Here is a 24,270-nt window from a genome sequence, read left to right as displayed (position 1 = left end):
ATTACATACGAAGGGATTTTATTATTAGGGAATAATCATTGCATTGTACTTTACCAGTTAAATGTTTTTTCTACATTTTATGTATGGTAATAAACTTCTATTTTATAGGAATGAATGAAGAGACAGTGTTGCCTTCTCTTTTATGCGGCCTCATTGAATCAAGTCCTTTATAGTTTTAATCCAATGTAGTCACTTCTATTAATAGACTCCACCCATAAAACTAAAAACCTGAATAAGTCACAATTTTATTTTGGCAAAATCTATGTGATTTTTTCAGCACAAGTATAGTTATCAACCTGTCTACTTAGACTTCTCAACCGATTATTTTATATTACTAAGTTGTTAAATGTCATTAAATGTCTCAAGATGCCCAAGAATAGCAACATGTGGGGCTATTTACTAGTGTGATTGTAGTTTAAAGAATTTTTTCATGCACTTCTTCAGTAGTGCTAGGTAATAAAAAAAAAATATTTGAATATAAATTGTTTTGCATGTCTTCACTCATCATTTGCATGATGGATGTGATACATATGTATTAGTGTGGTATTTAGTTCTCATATTTATCTACTTATTTTAGGCTGGCAGTGTGACACCCAAATCTCCCTCCACTGATATATTTGATATGGTCCCTTTTACATCAATCTCTCCTGAGTCAACCACACCTACACGAAATGGCACACAACTTCTACCCATCAGATCAGCTGAGATCAGTAAGTTACTGTGATTGATTAAACATAACAATATTATTTGGTCAATATGTAACATACATTATCTGGTCACTTTGATATACATTGAATACTGGCAAGATGGTGATGCTATAAAGGCAATGACATCTAACATTAATATGCTAGATGGGATTTTATATATGATTGTCACACTGAGAAGACTAACTGTTGGTCATTTAATACACTATGCGTGGCGCTTCTCTCTCCTTTTGTCTTTTAGAATTATTTGGGCACTTGCAAATGAGTGCTTTTTTTGAGGAGCTGCCTGCTGCGTAAATTTGTATGTTTTTATATTCCTATTGTGTATGAGGTACACATATACGCATAAGTATTGTCACAATTTTGGTGTTTTTTTATATAAATGCACTAAGCGCCTTTTGCTTATTATTTATATATATATATATTCTGAACATATATATAAAAAAGGGTCTACACAATATTAGGCAGGTGGTTTTACTTTTTTGGCTGGTCGGTGAATATAAGTATGATTCCAATGTGTGATCTGCTTCAACATATTCTCCCATTTTTCTCAAATTAATTATTGATCCTCATTTAACTTCTGAGAACCTTCCTTTTATACTGTACACAATGTGAAACAGGTTAAAAACAACAGCAAGGACAAAATTCAGATATGTTTCATTTGACTTTTTTCAAAATTGAGTCCTGTAGCTATTACTTTGTCAGTGAAGTTTTCAGTCTCATCTTGAATATCAACATAACTTGCTAGCTGTATACACAAAACACATTCATTGCTTTTTTTATGCTGTATGATACAGTATATAGTCACTTTCACACAGATTATTTATTTCTGTTGAGTTACATTCCATGTATATTACATAATATATAAACCTTCTGAGTTCATTCAGCATAATATTATAATTTTTAAGTTTTTACTTTATATTATTTTTACTTTTACTTTTTTTTGTAAACATTCATTGGGGAGCAAGCAATATATTACCTGAAAAAATAATGTGACATGGTCCGTTCCCAAGAATGGAATGTACAATAATTTGTAAAATCATATAAGCATTAACAAACTCTTGAATGCAAGGTCCTTATGTTTTCAATGTTAATATGTTTCATTGCTATAACATTACATTATTTACATTTAAATCATCTTGATTAAAGTACTATATAAACATATCTACATATATTGTGTTTTGTAGAAAAGGATATATTTGGAGCAGAACCGTTTGACCCATTTTGTTGTGCAGTGGGTGATTTTACACCAGACATACAATCCAAACTTGACGAGATGCAGGTAAGTCTGTTCAATAAAGCAAGTATAAACAGAATGCAGAAAAATGTCTCCCACTTTGCAAAAAATTTTTTAGTTAATATAAGTATATTTCAATCTCTAGTTATAAAAATTTAGGTACATGTTTACAATTAATAATTATTTAAAGAGTACTTGGTATGTAGAATTTTAAAATATAACATTAATAGGATATCCTGAATGAAGCGTGGTTGTAATGTGCAGTTATTATTCATTTGGGTGCCACATAGGCAATTACTTAATTAGTTTTAATCAATGATACACAACTTTTTGAGAAATTGTAGTCATTTGAAAGGGCTGCAATAAAACATAACTTGCCTAAAAATGTAAAATACATTGAATAAACTTCAGGGAAAGGGGAACTTGTGTTCGCTGTCACTTAGAGCCAGCACCAGAGGGAGTATGGTTACATCATACAGGGGACATATCATATCCTTTGTGACAAAATAGGGTTACAGTTACCATCCCCCATTTGTCACTATGCAGTGCAAGACAGCATCTGGTTGCTGAGGACTCTGATGGACCCTATCAGTATTATTACTTTCATATTTAAAAATATTATTAATTCTCTGGGTGGAAATATATGGATTACAATCTCAAGTTCCTAAATATAGCAATTTAGACTGCTTGTGTTTCAGATGGAATATAAGATGGCTGCAACACTGTTTCCTGGCAACCATCCCTTCCGCCATGAAGACAGGAAGTTTGAAGCAGCTAAAACCTAAAACCCTTTATATGTAATAAAAGTATGGAAGGGGTTAAAAGAGGGAGTTGCTCTTCATCAACTAGGATTAAGCCCTGTGTTAATTTGTTTAAACTGCTATTTTCCTCTGGAATTATGGGTTGCTTCTCAGCAGGGGAGATTACAATGTGGTACAGAATATGCACCCCACTCATTTCCAGCCCTTGACCAGCTCTCAGCCATTCACAAAACCAGTAACATTAGAATAACCTTGCAGGGTGGCACTTTTCCACTTGGGAATTTTGAATGTTTTAAAAAGAGCCTGTAAGGGAAGCTCGTGTTGGAGAGTTGTGTCCTACCAGCTCCATTGTGATTCTGTCCTGTGTGAACCTGTACTGCAATCCTGCTGTTGCTTGCAACTTGACATTCTGCTTTGGAGAAAACTCCTTCAGGAGCTGCTCATTGGTCTATCCGCTTGGTGTGGATGAAGGAGCAGGGTGAATGGGGTTCAGACTTCCACTACGCCAAGAGACCAGGACCATTAAGGGCAATAGACAGTATTCCCAACTCAATCGGAAGAGTTGCATCTGCAGCTTGGCTGGAAGAATCATATCTTAAAGTGCCATCAGCAGAATCAAGGAAAGCATATTTACAGTATGGCTTGGAGGACAGCATGTTTATAGCTTTACTAGGAGAAATGCATTCACAGCCTGTCCATAAGACTATATGCTATACGTCACCAGTACTCTCTCCCCCATTCAAGGTATAGGAATTGCAGCTTGGACTGGGAAATATATAACTTGATCTGGCTAGATAATTACTATTAAACTTTATAGCAGATGCTATATTATTTATTCTGGGATGCTGTGTGGACATTCTGGGTGTTATATTAATCATATTTTATTTGTGTTCTAGCTACTGTTTTTACAGTTGTATTTTTACATTTATGTAATAAATATACTGTTGTATCTTCCATCTGTCCTTGCCTGTCTGATCTAAGAAGCCATAGATACCAGGGTCACCTAGTGGGCTTAAGCCTTAGCACCCTGCTATCATCACATTTGTTGGCAGATTGTGAGATCACACAGTCCTTATAATAGATAGTATTCAGGGGGTTGTATAAAATGCTGCCTAAATTTGATAAGGTGAGGTATACCGCAGAAACAGAGAATGGAGTATGGAGCCCGGTCTCAGAAAAGCGATGCCACAGTGAGGTGGTTCCAGCAGCTGAAGTGGGTAAGAATGTATTTCACCACCCCAGCAAAATGCAGCACATTTTTGAATACTGGGATAAAGAGTGTCAAAAGATTAATATGTGGAAAGGAGCACCTATACAGAAAAAGTTGAAACTTTGTGAATGTGTTTTTTGCTTTGTAAAGCCAAGGCTGCTGCCTGGAATCTTTTGAGCAAGCCAGAATGAAACATGTTTTTGGATGAAGTAACTTGTACTACATACCAAATGATAAAGAGAAACCCAGTGTGCCTAGGAAAAGGGATATGGACTTTCTGATACAATCGGATGGCTGCAGAGTCCACCACAGAAAAAAAAATTGGGTATTTGGGGGAGTTATTCTTGGTCAAATTTATAGACCTGCTTGAGAAAATGAATGAAGGACTTTTCAGGGATGAATGCCAACTGGAATTTATTCCTTATTTTTGTTGTGCTCATCAGAAAATCCTCCAGTGTCTTAAATTAGACCAATAAAACCCTATCAAAGTCTTCAGTGTATAGAGAGATGGATACTTGCTCTGGGTCCCCACAGTCCACAATGGTAACAGATGCAGTGATAAATAAAAAATTTAGGAAGCGGACAAGGAACACAGTCAGCAAGGACTTTTTGATGCCTCAATATGGCAGGACCACTGTTGTAGGGTGGAGAATGAAAGATATCATCTACAGATTACAGAAGAGAAGGATGCCTCAGTACCATTGAAACCCCAACTGAATGATAGTGGATTAAAATATACATTTAAACCCAGGGTCTGGTGTTCGGATTCAGGCCCCAACTCGAGTACCAGTTCAAAACAAAAACAGCATAGAAGTAATTTTGCTGTACCACCATTTGAGTCTGGTAGACTAAATCAACTTATAATGTCAAAATGGAAGAGAAAAAGGAAAAAGAGGATACAAAAAACCCCAAGTAACTCCAGTTAAGCACCTTTATCCATTGCTTTTCTGCCACTACATTGTGATAGAGGAATTCATAGAGATTAAGGAGGAGTTTGCTGTTAGTATGCTGTATGACCAGCCAGCATCACTGGGTCATCTGGAGCCACAACATTTGCATGCCTCTGGACAGCTTCTACTTGTATAATGCGGAGAACTGAAAAGTACCCAATATCCTGATGCTCCTGAGGTGATGGAAATGGGGATCACAGCAGAAATGGTTGTGGGGTTGTTGAAAGTGGTCCTTGGGATTAAAGGATTGGTCAAGGAGACCTCAGGGCAACCCAGAGCACCGTGATGTTACAGACAAGGTGTCCCAGCTCTTGACTGTATTATCAATGGAGGCTCAGTTAGTGGATGCAGTGGGTGATGGGTCTTCATCAGAGAAATTGCATTCTATGGGAATTAAAAGTATGCCTGCCTACAGGCCAATGTCTGCATTTTAGTTGTTTAGTTGGGGAGGAACTATGGAGGATCATGCATGCTTGCTCCCTTGACTGGAATTACTGGAGTTGGAGGGCTTCCTTGCCCCTTAATGGGAACCACCAGCCCCAACCACTTTGCAGCACCTGCATCTCTACCTCTAAATCTGGGAACACAGTATGAGATCCTGAAAGTCTGTATAGCACCTGTCATGCTGGGTGTTGTTTAGAAAACTCCCACTACCCTAATGTGCCAGAGGTGAAGGTGTTAGTGGCCACCTTGTATAAAGGACTTGGAGGTGAGTCAATCTTTCCTGGAATGTGAAATTACCCAGTAATGTTATTGATCATGTTGGATGACACTATTGGCCGTGAAGATATCAAAGAGCATCTGGCAAAATGAGATGAGTACAAAAAATTATATAAGACACTATTGGGAATTTTAAAAACTCTGCTCTGTGCTCTGTACATCATACTCCCCTAGGATCCAGTGCTGGATACATGGCCAAACTTGAGATTTGTCCAGGAAGAGGAATTGGACCTAGAAATCTGCACCCTACATGACTGAGGCCTCACTCCCGCAGTGGGAACCAGTCCTTCTGCTCCAATTAACACAGTAGCGATATGGGATGAGATGGGATTACAGTTGCCATCCCCCATCTCACTATGGGCCAAGAGTGCATCTGGTTGCTTAGGATTCTGATGGACTGGTGGCCACTTTAACATATAAAAATTTTATTAAGTCTCTGGAAACTTATGGACTACAATCTCACATTCTTAAATGTAGCCAAGTGGGCTGCTCGTGTTTCAATGGAAATATAATATTTCTGCCACAATGGAAACACTTTCCTGGCAACCACATCTCCCACCATGAGGACAGGAAGTTTAAAGAAACTAAAATCACTTCCATGTCATAAAATCATGGAAGGGGTTAAAAGAGGGAGCTGCACTTAATAAACTAGGATTAAGTCCTATGTTAATTAGTTCAAACATCTTTTGTTTCCCTCTGGACTCCATCAGATTTATGGATTCATTATCAGCAGGGTAGATTTCAATGTGGTGCTGAATATTCATCCCACTCATTTCCAAACCCTGGCCAGCTCTCAGCCAATCACAAGACCAGTAAACATAGAATGACCTATCAGGTTGTAACTTTACCTCATGGGAATTTAGGATATGTTAAAAAGGATCCCCTGGAACATCCAAGGGACATTCTGTGTGCTCAAAATTCACCTGAGCTTGGGGATGGAGATTTGTCAACTACCAGCTCCATTGTGATTCTATCCTGTGATCCTGTGTGAAGCTGTACTGTGATAATGCTGTTGTTTGCAACTTGTATCTGACATTCTGCCTTGGTGAAAACTGGGTGACTGGGCTTCAGACTCCCACCATGCTGGAGGAGACCTTGTGGCACAGCGGCCAGGATGAAAAAGGGCAATAGACAGGATTCCCAGCTCCATTGGGGGAGTAATATTTATACAGGGCCATCTTTTCCATTGGGCACAATGGGCAGCTGCCCGGGGGCCCCACGGGCAAAGGGGCCCCATAGGCACAGCTCTTAATGAGAATAAATAATCCTGCAAAAGAAAAAAAGCTGCAAAAAAAACCACAAGGGTCACTGAGCAAGTACATCTATCTATCTCTATCTCTATATATCTATATCTGTATCTGTATACATCTATATAATCTATATCTATATCTAGGGGCCCCGGTGCACTGCTTTGCTCGGGGGCCCATAATGTTGTTAAGATGGCCCTGTATTTATAGCTTTGCTGGGAGAATTGCATCTTACAGTGCCTCTGGGAGACGGGTGCACACAGCAGAGACAAGGAAAGCATATCTACAGCTTGGCTGGGAAATAAGTATATTTATAGCTTGTTTGAGCGAAACGCATTTGAAGCCTGGCCAGGAGACAATCTGTTGTAGCTAACCGGGACTCTGCACCCCCATTCAAACTATAGGAACTTGGCCTGGGAACTGTATAACTTGATATGGCTAGGTAAGTTCTGTTGAACTTTGAACTGAGATCTGGGTATATATTTACTAAACTGCTGGTTTCAAAAAGTGGAGATGTTATTTTTAGCAAGTAATCAGATAATAATCACATAAGTTAAATACTGACTGTTTTTTTATGTAGCACACAAATATCAACTTTAAATTTCAGTGTACAAATAAGCTATCAAGTATTTGTGTGCGACATGAAAAAACAGTCAGTATTTAACTTATGTGCAAAACAGAATACTAATTTGCACCTCTTGCATTGTAACAGGGTTTTGTGCAAGAGACTTAAATAAGAAGTTTCTTAAGTTAAGATCCTTAATGAATCATGCCCCTAGTTATCATTTATTTAGTACATTCTACAAAATGATAGCTAGAATCTGTTTGGCTGCTATAAGCAACATCTCCACTATTTCAAACATGCAGTTTATTAAATCTAGCCCTTGGTGACATTCTAGGTGTTGTTTTAAACATATTTATTTGTGTTCTAGCTATTGTTTTTGTATAAATTGTGTTTTTGCATTTCTGTAGTAAATATATTGTTTTTTCTTCCATCTCCCCTTGCCTGTGTGGGCTAAGAACCCCTAGATACCAGGGTCACCTAGTGGGCTTAAGCCCGAACAGCCTGGTGTCATCACACGCCTCCCCTGTAATACACTGCTCTCCCCATAACTCTGTAGTAACACATTTCTTCCCCATTGTTCCCTGTAATAAATTTCCCAGCCCTCGTAGTAACAATCCCCAAACTTCTGTATTAACGCAATTTATTCCCCATCCTTCCCTATACACATCACTCCTATAGTCACACATTACCCTCACACCAATAACTTCTGTAACAACACAGTTCTTTCACCCACACATCCTCTGTAACACATATCCCCTGCATATTATTTCCATTCTGTGGTGAGAGCAAAAACTCAATTGAGAGACTAAGCCCTGCACTGCAGTAATACAGAGGTAGTTTGCCCACTCATTTATTCTTTTATTCTCTCTATTTGTTGCCAGACCTCACTGCTGTATAGTTGGGAATTAGTAAAGTTTACACAGCCATAATAAAGCTGGGTACACACTGAAGTAATAATCGTGCAGATCACGTGATAAAACTTCATTTGGACAGATATTGCAACAGTGTGTACGCTTCCACAATAATGTTTTATCATACCAAATCACATTGCATAATGTGATTTGGTTTTATAAACTTATTAAATATCACGATCAATGATGGAATGATATTGGGCAATTGTGGAAGTGTGTATGCACTTACGACCAGCGGATTAGTAAGATATCTGTACTTTAGAGTGTACATAGTCACAATCTTTTCAGCAGCTTGTTATGAGAGGTGAAGGTCACAGATCTGAAGATACATTGTGTAAGTGTGTACACATGAATCTGCATGCTCATAGGGACTTTCAATCATTGGTAAAATTGTTACAGAAATGGCATCTGGTGTAATTTTCAACAATGTGTACACTGCTTAAGACACGGAACAAGACAGATAAATATTTACCTAACACACTGGGACCAAAATATTTCAGTAGTATTTCTGTCTTAGTGTTCCAAGTTGCCACTCATTTGTCGTGCTTCCTGCCACATATTACCTAACACATAAATACCTTACACACCTCATGTGCAGGTTGTGAATCAGTGATTTTAATTAAAGGGTCTTTTTAAAATCTATATTTTCATTGAACAATCTGTACATACGCAGAACGGTCTACATATCATATATCTAAGATATTGAGCATGTATTGAAAAAATATCACCTTACTATGATCAATCAATCTGTCCACAAATAAGCAGTAATTTTGTTTTCAAGAACTGGTCAAGAAAAATGATTCAGCTTAGACATCTCGCATTTTTGAATGGCCATCTAGGTATTCAAATGAACAATATTTTAAATTTGCTGTTTGCCAAACACATTATGATATTTCTATGCAGGGATATTCACAATATTAGCAATAATCTCAGTGTAATGTCATGTTATTCAGAGTCTTTTGGAAGTCTCTGCTCTGAACTATATTTTGACATAACATGAACTGTAAACTGCAACAAACGATAATTGTACATGCACTTAATTGTTGTGTTGTGTTGTGTTGTGTTGTGTTGTGTTGTGTGATATGACAATGTTTTTGATATGTAGTTGGAAAGGTTACTTTAAATAAACAGTATTATGTGAGTTTTTTGCTTTAGTGTGTTATAAACATTATCAGTTGCTAGTTGTTATCAAACCTGCCTTGATTATAATATCTTTGTAATTTATTTTTTATGCTTTTCATGGGACTCTAGCGTCAGAGGTGGTTAGTATTGCAATTATTTACAATTTCCCATGTGTGTATGCAAAGCATAAGATAATCACTTATGGGGCCTAATTCATTAATGCACATAAAAGCTGATCCGTGCCGTATTTTGCGTAAAATCGCTCTGCAGATGCCCAGAAACAAACCATGTGGTAAAAAGAGGAGGGGAATGGGAATATCCAAATAGTCAATGTACAGTAAGGGTGTGCCAAGCTCAAGGGCTCTCAGCAGCATCCTATTCAAGCTTTGTGCATATCAAAGGTTGATTAATAGTGATGCAACCATGTATGCAAGCTGGAACATGTGTTTGCAATCAGGAGCAACTGTAAAAAGGCATTGTACATACAGTAGATAGTCATAACATACTAATAATTTTTAATGTTTTGTTATTAGTGACTATGGGCCTGATTCTCTTTTTTCATGTAGCACACAAATATCAACTCTAAATTTCAGCGTACAAATAAGCTATCAAGTATTTATGTGCTACATGAAAAGACAGTCAGTATTTAACTTATGTGCAAAACAGAATACTAGTTTGCACGCCTTGCATTGTAACATGGTTTTGTCCAGGAGACTTAAATAAGAAGTTTCTTAAGTTAAGATCCTTAATGAATCAGTCCCCATATTATTAACAGGTGATATTAATAGCATTAATCATTTTTTTTAAAATTATTTTCTGTGCATTCTTATGGAACTTTATATTCCACACATGTATTGGACGTTTCTTGCGGTATATTGTCCGCTAGAGCAAAGCGTACCTAGACCCGTATTCATCAACATATTTTTACATCCGCTCCTTGTCCAGATGTATGTATGTCCAATTTACATGGGTTTTTTTAAAAAAACACACAATACGTTTGTTTTGCATGCCTTAATAAATCAGGCCCATTGTGTTTATGCTGCATTTTTCTTAATATCATGATGAATTGTTTAGAACATCATGCATGTCTCTCATTCTCTATTGATTCTCATTGATTGCTTCTGTCACACTATTTTTCATACTGTATGCATATGCAATTAGGACTTTATCTACATAATAGATACATATAGCATGGGGTCATTTTGAGACGGGCACAAGTAAATTTGCACTATGGAAAGTGTGTATTGCATAACATTTGTAGCACTACACATTTACACATTTTATGCCAGCATCTTTATATTCATTTATCTGAAATTTGCAGCCCCTTGGCTTTGAAAAAGGGATCATGGCCGTTCACTTGAAAGTGCAGTACAGTGTGTATATACCGTTGCAAGTTAAGCACTCCTCTTTGTTCCTTAATAAGCGTAAATTCTGCGTTTACACAATACTATTTTTGAGTTGATGATAACAATTGCCACACCTTTGCTTTAGATGCATTTATACACTAGATTTAAGGTTGCAGATATTTTTAATATTCAACTGCAAATTGTCTGCAATATATACATATAGATGATAATATGCCCCTTTAATTTATCAGAGTCTCCACTCTAAGTACACCACCTTCTGTAGTCCAAGAATAAGCTTGCCGTCTAAAAAAACCCCATCACAATGAAACTGTGAACTGTGAAATCACAGTTAGCAAATAATAAAAGCACATTGCTATATTTGTACTTTAAATTTTACAGTCATAATTTACTTACCTGCAGTATTCTAAATGGAAATGACAACTAATGGGAATAAACAGCTGTGGCTTAATATAATATAGCTACAATGCTAATGAATTAAGTACTTACAGCTGTAGAGGCCAATACATAAATGTGGGATGTGTCCACATCGAATTATGTCGCACTTATGTTAACATGTCCTTACTGTACTTAACCTATGTTTTTCCACTGATACAAGTCCCATTACACCTGTTGGGGGCGCAAAGTAATTAGAAGTCTATGGATTTTCAGTACACAAAAATATAGATACAGACAATTTTGGTGCAATTGCGTGATATGGAAATGTGTATATTATGTAGCAAAAATTGTCTTGTGTCCAACTCTATATCATCATCATTATAATTTTGATTTATATAGTACCAGCAAATTCCATAATGCTTTACTATTTGGAACAAACACTGTAAAAAACAATACTGGGTAGGACAGATATACAGAGAGGAAGGAGGCGCCTGTCTGCAAGCTTATAATCTATGTTTTCTATGAGAGCAGTCATGTGCAACATCAGAAAAGGTGCACATCAGTGTATCAGACATTTAGAGGTATATTTACTGAACTGCGGATTTGAAAAAGTGGAGATGTTGCCTTTAGCAACCAATCATATTCTAGCTGTCATTTTGTAGAATGTACTAAATATATGCTAAGTAGAATCTTATTGGTTGCTAAAGACAACATCTTCACTTTTTCAAAGTTGCAGTTTAGTAAATATACCCCCTAATGTTTTATGGAGGTTGTCAGGAATATGCTTCCACCCTCCCTGACTTTGGGTTGTTTAGTGTATGGGGTTACACACGATTCAATGGTCAAGCAATACTCTTCATGAAAGGCTAATGAATTCACTAGAGTATCAAGGACAAAACGTATATAATCTTAGTTTTGATATACAATGGTACAGGGCATTGGAATATAATAAAAAAAATAACTTATAAATAATGAAATAAGTTCAGCACAGTTATAAAATCAAATGGGATAAAATTACAGAGAATAAAATTATGTATCATAATCTGTATGCCTGGGACAAGGCCGAATTTTATAAACAGTCCTTCAATTAGATTGAACCCCATGAGCTGACACTCTGCTGAATGGCATTCAGAAGGGCAGTGTATATGCTAATGTGGGGGAGGAAATGTCCCCTGGTTGTTAATAATAGTTTGTCCAAAAATAGCCCAAACATTTTGACCTTCCATAATTTCTCTTGGACATATCCAAGACATATCTCTCTGTTAAAAAAAAAGTCATAACCTCCTGCACATTAACATATCAAATATGATGGAATTACAACAATATCAAATATCATTCCAAAATATATGTGACTTCTGTGGTTTTCCTGTACAGTTGTTATCAATACTTCACAACCCTATTGCGGTTTTTGCCCAAGTACAGAGTGACACACTGATTTCCCAAAATATGAAATATGAAGGCATGTTCTTTCAAGTTAATATTTCCTATATACATGCATAGTTGTCTTTATCTTTTGCATTCGCCTAAATGGTTCTCTAATTTACAGTTGGTTGACTACTTTGTTTTTACAATGCTTTAGTTAGACAGTCTACTCTAAGTAGGAAAGGATATGAATGATCAGAGGGAATACATGGCTGTAATCTGCATATGGTAAGTGAGTTTCCTGTAAGAATGTCTGGGCTTAACCTAATTACCTCCCTCTAGGCTCACTGACCAAATATTTTAAACACTTTTGTTTAAGGGGAAATCATGTGCATTCATGTTTATCAATTTAATATTTTATTTGGGCCCTTACTCTGACAGAAGTAGATTTGCTGGGGATAAAACCTGTTTGATCTCTATGTATACTAGTGGAGATAACTGTGTTTAGTCTGGCTGACTGTAAATGGGCAAAACCCATGGTATCTGAATTGATGAGTGACATAGGTCAATAAGTTCCATAATCTGTAGGATCTGTATCTGGCTTTGAAAATACTACTACAAAAGCCTGTGCTATGAAATGTGACATATGATCAGTGCCGTAACTAGACATTTTGGTGCCCTGGGCGAGACAGGGCACCGATGCCCCCCATGTAAGCGGGAGTGGCATTTGACAAGTGGGTGTGGCCAACCAAATGTGTGGGTGTGGCTAGCACTTTACTGAAAGCGGGGAAGGAGGAGGAGAGAGAGAGAGAGAGACTGACTAACTTACAAGAGCTTGGTGCTTCTGTCAGTAGTGAAACGCATGTGCGCCCCCTTGGCCTTGCGCCCTGGGTGACAGCACTGCCGCACCACCCTCGTTACGGCCCTGGACAGAGGGATAAAGGGGTGAGGGATGTGACAACAGAGAGGCAGCCAGACATATTGATACAGAATTGAGTGAGAGGGATAGAGATGAGAGGTGTATAAACATGGAGACAGGCAGCGAGACATAGAGACACAGATATGAGTGTAAGAGATACATAGGTGAGAGAGACATGGGAGAAGCAGAAACAGTCAGACAGACACAGAAACACAGAAATGAGTGTGAGAGAGATATACATAGATGAGATGCAGAAGGACACCAGACTGGAATACAGAGAAAGAAGCAGGTATGTGTGCTGCCATTAATTTGTATAATAGGAAGGTTAGCAGGAACAATGTACACTGAATAGACATCTGTATAAGAGGTGGAGTGGAGGGAACTAGTAACATGACAACAATAAAACAGCATCTGGACAGCAGTGACAGCGATAGTGAAGCCAGTGTATCCCTGTAACTGGCCGAACCCCTCCCCCCCCGGGCGTGCCGTGTCTGTGCCCCTCCAAGAGGCTCTGAGCCGGCGAGCTAGAGACAGCGAGGGCTGGCAAGTGTCTGTGTACCACCCCCCCATGTGACTGGAGTCCCCTCCCGGCCATGACGTTCCTGAACCCGCCCCCATCCACCAAGTAGACAGCCTCAGAGAAAGCCAGAAGGGAGCATGGTCCGGATCCTGCAGCAGCAGCACCTCACACACAGACAGCGCTGCTCCTGCACCAATCCCCGGGGCTCACACAGAGACTCTTTCATTCACTTACCCACAGTGAAACGCATCGCCCGCGACAGCACCGCCCGCACCACCCTAGTTACGGCTCTGCATATGATCAGGGGCTGACTGGCAGACTTTAGCCAGAGGGGCAAGCACATAGCACTGGCTTATAAGTAGTGGCCCATCCTTAAAGGCTGGTTTTCAGTACAATATATATTTATCAATATAAAAAGAGGCTATTTTAGTGTTGCTTAACCCAGCGATATTTTATTATTATAAATGATAAATCCTAAATAATGGAAACAAATAATGCAACTAAAAACAAACCTCAATTTATATGGCATTTTATTTTATATGTTCTTTCTCCCTACAGCACTTTTTTTTTACACTTACCTGGCTGATTATAATGGGGCATAATTCATATTATAGCAATCAATCATATAATAATGTTCTATTATAGTACTGAACACATTGGCTGATTTCTCAAAATACAAAAAGCCCTTTTGCTTTAAAAACCTGATGTGTTTGCCAGCAAAAGGGCTTGTTTTGCTTCGCCTATATACTAATAGGGTTATTATTTGTTTTAGGTTTAATCTAAAACAAATAATATGAGGGGTGGTACTGGGAGGAGAAGCAGAGCACTAGGTGTCAATCTGACAGTCTGGCCCAGCTGGATTAAGGCTCTGGGGGGCCCAAGGTACTTTAGACAGGGGGACCCCTATAATGTAACATGGTTATCATTTTAGACAAATACAGAGGCAGAGCTGTGTGCACTACTGTTAGTTGCACACAGCTCTGCCTTCACGAACAGTACAGTGTGAAGCGGGACATACCTATCAACTTTCCTTGCAGTCGGACCAAATCCTGACTAAGCGAGACAGTCCCCCAAATTCAGGACTTTCCCACCAGATTCAGGACAGTTGGTAGACTGTCCTGCTCTCTCCTACCTATTCTTGTCACTTTCACTAACTGTGGCTGCTAGTGTCTTTAGATTAGTTGCTGCTTGTCTGGATCCTGGAATGTTGGGGGCCCTATTTGGAAAAAAAATGGGTACGTGAAATTTAGAAAACTCCAACCAATAATAGTATTCACAATTGATATATAGATCTATTTCCGTCCAACAGCCCTGACATTAAGATAATAGTATTCCCATTTAATAAATAAACCTATTTCCCTCCCTCCAAACAGCCCCAGCAATAAATTGAATAGCAATTACGTTTAATAAATATAACCATTTCCCACAGCCATCCCAAGCATTAAATAATTCATAATCACATTTAATAAATAGACCTAATTTTCCGTAAACAGTGCCACATTAAATTAAAGGTCCAATTACCCCATCTTAACTTCATTGACCCCACTATTAAATAAAATTGCCCCACCATCACCCCACAAAAAAAATAGCATCCATAATAGCCCTCAGCTACACTCCACCATTAAATTAAGACCACCTACCCTCACACATTATATTAATATACTGGCCCTCTCCCACACACACTTTACAGTAATGTACTGGTCCCTCACTCACACACAATATACTGCCCCACACACAATATACAGGCCCCTCACTCACACACAATATACTGGTACTTCACTCACAAACAATACACTGGCCCCCTCACTCACACACAATACACTGGCCCCTCACTCACACACAATATACCGCCCCCTCACACACACACAATAAACTCCCCCCTCACACACATACAATATACTGGCCCCTCACTCACACATAATATACTGCCCCCTCACACACACAATATACTGCGCCCTTATACAATATACTGCCCCCTAACTCACACACAATATATTGGCTCCTTACATAATATACTGGCCCCTCACACACAATATACTGCCCCTCAATCACGCACAATATACTGCCCCCTCATGCAATATACTGCCCCCTCACACACACACAATATACTGCCCCCTCACTCATACACAATATACTGCCCCCTCATACAATATACTGCCCCCTCACACACACACACACACACAAACACACAATATAATGGCCCCTCACACAATATACTGGCACCTCACTCACACACAATATACTGCCCCCGCATTCACTCACAATATACTGGCCCCCACACAATATATTGCCCCCTCACTTACACACAATATACTGTCCCCTCACTCAAACACAATATGCTGGCCCCTCATACAGAATACTTTTAACAACGGAGTATAATGAATAATTAACTATATTATCAATCACTATATTAAAGGAACTAAAGAATTTCTTTATACACTACATATATATATATATATATATATATATATATATATATATATGACTTCTTCCATCGAAGTTACATTGCTGTGCAAGACGTGCTGATATATGTGGCAGTGCCGTAACTAGACATTTTAGTGCTCTGGGCGAGACAGGGCACCGGCGCCCCCCATCTAAGTGGAAATGACATTTTCCAAGTGGGTGTGGCCAACTTAATGTGGGGGTATGGCTAGTACTTAGAATTCTGTTACATATATTTGCATGATACATATACATATATATATATATATATATATATATATATATATATATATATATATATATATAAATATATATTATAAGGGCACAGTTGTGCCCTTATATTAAGGTTGCATCTAAAAAAACGACATTCTGCCATTGGAAATCTGTGAGAGGGGGGACATGGTGTTTGAGGAGCTACATTTTAAAAAGTATTAAAGCTAATAAACTATTTGGAATGCAAATGAAGAACCGTCCATAGGTGCCGCATGCCAAATTTCATAAAAAAAGATAAAAAAATGACAAATTAGGAATAATCTAAATTTCAAAATCTCGCCGTTTTTTTTCCACTTCCTGTTTTGCAAAAGTCACAGTTTTTATGTTTTTTTTTGGGAGAGCGTAACTCAGTGTACAGGAGGTTAAAAGACCTGGGGTTTGTTTTATAAGAAAGCTATTAGGGCTGACGAGTGCCTTTGAGGGTTTAAAATTTTGAGAAAGTTATAGTTTTTTTACAATTTGGTAAAATATGCTTCATTTTAAAGATAGGGGATTTCATAACGTTGCACGTGTCAGTTAGAGGTTTGTGCTGGGTGTACTCAGACTGGCTTCACTTGAGAGCACAAACATGGCTAAGTCTCTGGCTAAGGGATTTTCATCTCTGAGCTGAAGAAATTACCCACATTTTCTAGCCACAGGGTGGCTGGTTAGTGTTTTGGGGATATGGGAGGGGCATCCTGTAGTACTATTAGTCCAGGCACTGCTCGCAGTTGAGAGTTTAATACATACTTGCCAACATTTCATTTTTTTCCCGGGAGCTGCTAGTAGGAGGTAGGCGTGTAGGGGGCGGGGCCCCGAAAATCGCGTCATTTTAGCATTTAGATTCTCTGTGAATCGCAGCGTTTGAACCGTATTCTGCCCACTTCTGGGCAGATCAGGGAGATTGCCACACTCTCTCGGGAGTCCGGGAGACTCACGCAAAATGCGGGAGTCTCCCAGATGTTCCGGGAGAGTTGGCAAGTATGGTTTAATATCTCCCTGAGGCAGTTGTTAGTGAATCCATTGTAAACCTCTGGCCCCTCAGTAACATCAGTTAACTTTTTCAAAAGTGCTTTGTGGTACTTGTACTGATCACACTCAGTGGTGATCACAGCGGGGAGCAGGGCTGCCAAGAAGAATTCAGGGCCCGGGTACAACAAATTCATGGGGCCCCCCTCATATTCAAGTAAGCCCCAAAATTTAGGTGTATGGTCATACATTCAGGGGCGTGGCTAGCCAAACGGCGGTGCAAAAATTTTGGGAGGTGTGGTCATGCATTTGGGGGCGTGACAAATGTGCCATTGGGGCGTGGCTAACATAAAAACCACTAGGCTCTCAATTCGCCGGAGCGTCACATATGTTCAAGCACTCCTGACTTTCAGGACATCTACCACCACAGTGTAGTATACAAACAATGCAGTGTGTACACAAACAGTTCAGTCTTGGCCTACACCTTACATTGGGCACAACATTCACCAAAAATTGGTATTGTCCCTACTAGAATCACAACATTTCACACACTGTGCTGCTCTCTCCTACCTGTTCTTCTCACTTTCTCCACCTGTGGCTGCTGGTTTCTTTAGTTGTGGCTTGTCGGATCCAGGAATGTTGAAGGACCTATTTTGAAAAAAAAATGGCTACATTTAGAAAATTACAGCCAGCCCCGGCCTTAAATCAATAGCACTCACGATTAATAATTAGGCCTTCCTCCAGCCCCAACATTAAAATAATAGTATTCACATTTAATAAATAAACCTATTTCACTTCCTGCAAACAGCCCCAGCAATACCTATTTCCCGCAACCATCACTGCCATTAAATAATTCATAGTCACATTTAATAAATAGACCTCATTCTCCCTAAACTCACCCCAAGATTCAATAGCCCCCAAACCACCCCATCTTAAATTAATAGTCCCTACTATTAAATTGCCTCACCATCACCCTACAAACAAAATAGCGCCCATTAATTAGCCGCCACCTACCTCACACACACTACATTGCAACAAGACCCCTGTGCCATCACACACATTACTGTGCCCCTTCATCACAACTACACTGTACCCCCTTATGCTCACACTGCGACCTCCATGCTGCTTTTCCCCCTTCTTTTTTACTTTGTGCCTCTCTCCCACTTTTTTATTCCTCTGTTCCTCTCTCCCACTTTTTTTCCTCCTCTGTTCCTCTCTCCCACTTTTTTTTCCTCCTCTGTTCCTCTCTCCCACTTTTTATCCCTCCTCTGTTCATCTCTCCCCAATTTTTTTTATTCCTCTGTGGCTCTCTCTCCTTTTTTTCCTCCTCTGTTCCTCTCTCCCACTTTTTTTCCCATTTTCCCTCCTCTGTTCCTCTCTCCCCAATTTTTTTTTATTCCCCTGTGGCTCTCTCCTTTTTTTTCCTCCTCTGTTCCTCTCTCTCGACTTTTTTTTTATTCCCCTGATTTTTCCTCCTCTGTTCCTCTCTCCCACTTTTTTTTTATTCCCCTGTGGCTCTCTCCTTTTTTTCCTCCTCTGTTTCTCTGTCCCCTTTCTTTATAGTACTGTCCCTCCCTGTTTTCCTCCCTAGCCTCTCCGTTTCTTTACTTACCTTTTGTCAACTTCTTTCTTTTCTTTTCTGCTCTTCTGTCTCCTCTTCTGTCTTCTTTCTTCATGCTGGCTGCGGCGCTCCTCACTGACTGACAGGCGTGACTTGATGACGTCACGCCCGGCAGTCAGTGTGAATGGAGGAGAGGAGGGACACGGCGCCGCGCGATCACGTGAGTATTTTTTTTTTTTTATTTTTTTTTTCTTACAGCTCCCAAGAAACCCAAGACCCCCACCCCCCCCCCCCCCCCCCCCCCCCCCACGGGAAAAAAAATTAAAAAAGTAAAAAAAAAAATAGCGCAAGAGAGAAAAATAAAATAAAAAAATAAATAAATTTAATTAGCAGCGAGGGCCCGGCCCCCTGGCATGGCCGGGCCCGGGTAAACTGTACCCGCTCCCCCCCTCTCGGCGGCCCTGGCGGGAGTAGATGTGTGAGGTATCTGGACATTAGCATCTGACATGTCCCTCTTTACAAGTGACATGTACTGGAGAGAAGCTGCAGATAATCTATGCACACCCACTTCTCAATGCCTGCTGTTGGCTGTGTTTTACTCATTGGTTCGTCAGCAGAATGTAGTGTTTTTACACATGCTGCTGCTTCCCAGTGTTGTGCTTTACTGCTGTGGGAGAACTCTGCTGCTGAAACCATGGAGGGTTAACTCACAGCTGAGCTGACAGTCCGTTTCATCACTTCCTGTCTTGGTGGACTTTTCTGTCAGAATCTCCATAAAAGTCGGTCTGCTTTCACTGGTCACTAGCATCAACAAGGACTCAAGTTTAAGGACTGGGGAGGTAATTACAGTGCTGCAGGTGCTGGTGGGAAGCACATAAGCACAATGTGGTACATACTGCACGCCGCCACTGACTGCCAGAACATGCATACATACTGCACGCCGCCACTGACTGCCAGAACATACATGCATACGTACTGCACACCACCACTGACTGCCAGAACATGTATGCATACATACTGCACGCCGCCACTGACTGTCAGAACATGCATGCATAGATACTGCACGCCGCCACTGTCTGCCAGAACATACATGCATACTCATACTTACCAACTTTTTGGAGTTGGTGTCCGGGAGCCTCTCTGGACAGGTGGGTGTGTGGGGGGTGGGGCTCCAAAATTGCATCATTTTGGCCAAGCCCCTGTGATGTAATGACACAAAATGCATCATTTTACAGCAGGGGCGGGGCCAAATGCTTTGATTCCCGGAGAATCGCGGCATTTTGGCCCCTAATTCGGGCAGATGCATGAGATTGCCACACTCTCCCGGTAGTCCGGGAGACCCACCCGAAATGCGGGAGTCTCCCGGGACATTCCGGGACAGTTGACAAGTATGTGCATACTGTACCCCACCACTGTCTGTCACAACATACATACTGCACCCTATCACAGCCTGCCATAACGAACATAACGTACATGCTGCACCCCATCACTGCCTGCCAAAACATACTTACATACATACTGCACCACATTGCTGTCTGCAAGAACATACATTCTGCACCCCATCACTTCCTGCCAGAAAATATACATACATACATATATTCTGTACCCCACCACTGTCTGCCACAACAGACAGACAGACTCTACCACTGCCTGCCAGAACATACATACTGCATCAATGGCTGCCAGTACATGCATACTTCATCCCATCAATGCCTGCCTGCACATACATACATGTGTGAAATGTGACAAAAGCTGGTGCACAGGGAGTGACATTTGAAAGATTTGTTGGTGCAAAGGGGGTGACAAGTGAAAATAGAGCTGGTGAGATGTGAAAAAAATATATGCACTGGAAATGTAGGGTACTAGGTTTAGAGGAAATCTGAGGAAAAATTACTTTATCGAAACAGTAGGGGAAAAGTGGGATAGGCATCTATAAGGGGTGGCAGAGGCTAATATAGGAGAGCAATGTAAAAATTCTTGTTTATTAGGGATCAAGAAGAACCACTTGGCCCATTTAGTTTTAGAATTTTTAACTGCTGTGAAATTCTAAGTTCATACATTTATTATCAATATTTTCACTTTACAAAAGCCATGAAATTACATAGACAAAAAACCTTACGGTTTAACATGTCCAATTAAGGCTCCTTATACATAATCTACAATGTAAGAAAATGATTGAAACTCTTCAACTCAAACTGCAAAAAGCAATGACATTACAACGATTAAGGCAGAAACCTTAATGGACGTGTTCCTTGCGCAATACAGACACAGTATGCCATCACATCCTGTGGTTAGCTGCAGATTCAGCACTATCATGGAGTGAGATTGCTGTCACTCACAAAATGGTGGAGCTGCTAATTCACAGATTGTGTGTTCACTGGAATACACACATACAGTAGTAGTACATTTTCTTAGTTTACCTTTATCGTAGTTTAGGGTCTCTGTGTCTTAGAAAGGGACAGTATCATCATCATCGTTTATTTATATAGCGCCACTGATTCCGCAGCGCTGTACAGAGAACTCATTCACATCAGTCCCTGCCCCATTGGAGCTTACAGTCTAAATTCCCTAACACACACACAGACAGAGAGAGAGAGACTAGGGTCAATTTTGATAGCAGCCAATTAACTTACTAGTATGTTTTTGGAGTGTGGGAGGAAACCGGAGCACCCGGAGGAAACCCACGCAAACACGGGGAGAACATACAGTAGAATAATTTCATAAAAAACTACAAAATAATATATTTGAAATACATTTAAATGGTAGAGAAGCCTTTGGTTAGTTTGGTTATCAGTGTGCAAAGTTTGCCATTACATTCCCTTACAAGGCCTAAGCTGATTTTTAACAACAATTCAAGGATACATAAAGCCAACAAGACTTAACTAATAAAATATTTCCTGGTAAACTGCTCAGTCATGTAAACTGAATGCACAGAGAGCATCAGAACAAAGCTGCAAGGGGTATATACATAAAATAGGAATATGTTTCCACAGCAAAAGAAAAAGAAAAACTAGTTTATTTTAATATAATAATAAAGGATATTGAATATATTTATTAATAAAGTAAAAACTTCATGCAAATGTTTTGCCAACAATACAAAGTATTTTAAACGTGCAGCGAGTGCTCAAATCAGCATATACAGTTTGACACAGATGTTATAATTGTTCAGAGAAAATTAAGGAACCAAAATTAGTCCAGCTGTGGTAAAAATGAAAGGTCGTAAATTGGATAAGGTCTTATTGCAGAAGTAACCAGCTGGTTTACCAAATCCTCAGTTAATAAGGGAGAGTACTGATGCTCAAACTTCATGTTAAACCGTAAGGTTTTTTGTCTATGGAATTTATATATATATATCTATATATATATATATATATATATATATATATAGCTATCTCTCTCATATATATATTAGGGATGTGCACCGGCGACTTTTGGTGTCTCGTGTTTTGTGTTTTGGATTCGGATTTTCTTGAGGTTTTGGGGTTCGGATTTGTTTCGCAAGACACCTGCCGAAAGGTTTTTGGTTCGGATTTAAGGTTTTGGATTCGTATTTTTTTGGAAAAAAGCATAAAAAGTTCAAAAATCAAGTTTTTGGGCTTATTTTCACTCCTACGCTATTATTAACCTCAATAACATTCAATAACAATCATTTCCACTAATTTGCAGTGTATTCTGAACACCTCACAATATTGTTATTAGTCCAAAACGTTGCAAACGAGGTATCTTTCTGGACTGCGTAGTGGAGTGGTCCCCACAATATAATAAGAAAACCATCAACTACCTCCTGAGGAAGTCCTGCTTGGGACGAAACGCTTAGAGGATATTTTATTCACCCCTGGGTCACATCTGGATCACCATACCATTAGTGTTTCTTGTGCGAAGACTGTGGGAGGTTCCTGTTGTACCCGAGGACATGGTATATCTGTTACCGTAATTACAGACAAGCTTATGTTATAACTACTCAATGTGAGTGTGCATTTTATATGTTACGTTCTATTAAATGTTGTTTTCTTTGAAATACTACACCATATAGTGCATTATTCTTTTTTCCCTATCCACTTTGTGGAGGAGAGTTATGGTGATTACAGTATGCTGCTGTTGTATGGCAGGTGAGCAGGCATGCAGTTTTGCTGACTCTACTACCTCCTTGGAGAGAATGCTGATTATATATCATTGAGAGAACAGCCGTGTAATAGCTGTGTTCCAGTTTCTGGAAAAGATATATGCAGATAAGCAACCTTTTTTCCTTATGGTGTGTATTTATCTAGGTGATGGGCTATCACTAACACACTGATCTCATACCTGTTTTTTTCTGTGGTTTTTTCTGTCTTTTAATGTCTACCTACTGGACTTATACCTGTGGTCCTTAAGGATCGTCCAGGACAATTGAACTGTCAACTGTCTTGAACTACATTATTAATCCACTGAACTCGGGCTATATAACCCTGTTAACGCACCTGATTGCGCCATATCCTGCACTTTATACACACATATATATATATATATATATATATATATATATATATATATATATATATATAGCTATCTCTCTCATATATATATTAGGGATGTGCACCGGCGACTTTTGGTGTCTCGTGTTTTGTGTTTTGGATTCGGATTTTCTTGAGGTTTTGGGTTCGGATTTGTTTCGCAAATTACCTGCCGAAAGGTTTTGGTTCGGATTTGTTTCGCAAATTACCTGCCGAAAGGTTTTGGGTTCGGATTTGTTTCGCAAATTACCTGCCGAAAGGTTTTGGTTCGGATTTAAAAAAAGCATAAAAAGTTCAAAAATCAAGTTTTTGGGCTTATTTTCACTCCTACGCTATTATTAACCTCAATAACATTCAATACCAATCATTTCCACTAATTTGCAGTGTATTCTGAACACCTCACAATATTGTTATTAGTCCAAAATGTTGCAACGAGGTATCTTTCTGGACTGCGTAGTGGAGTGGTCCCCACAATATAATAAGAAAACCATCAACTGATCTTAATTACACCAAAAATTGTACCTGAACTGCGTAGAGGAGTGGTCACCACAATATAATTTAAAAACCCTGAACTGGTCTGAATCAA

The 24,270-nt window shown here is 39.3% G+C and overlaps 1 protein-coding gene across 2 annotated transcripts in view; it reads left to right on the top strand.

Moving 5' to 3' along the window:
- The window catches only part of GULP1 (GULP PTB domain containing engulfment adaptor 1), a 918,177-nt gene that overhangs the window by 756,341 nt on the left and 137,566 nt on the right, over nucleotides 1-24,270 (top strand). For both annotated transcript variants that reach the window (XM_075180055.1, XM_075180054.1), the window contains 2 exons: nucleotides 578-710; nucleotides 1,892-1,986. In XM_075180055.1, coding sequence (XP_075036156.1) covers nucleotides 578-710; nucleotides 1,892-1,986 — 228 coding nt within the window. The remainder of the gene's footprint in view (nucleotides 1-577; nucleotides 711-1,891; nucleotides 1,987-24,270) is intronic.

The sequence above is a fragment of the Mixophyes fleayi genome, chromosome 7, assembly GCF_038048845.1.
Source record: "Mixophyes fleayi isolate aMixFle1 chromosome 7, aMixFle1.hap1, whole genome shotgun sequence".
Lineage (NCBI taxonomy): Eukaryota > Metazoa > Chordata > Amphibia > Anura > Limnodynastidae > Mixophyes > Mixophyes fleayi.
The sequence above is the reverse complement of the archived record's forward strand: the minus strand, read 5'-3'. Positions and strand labels throughout refer to the sequence as shown.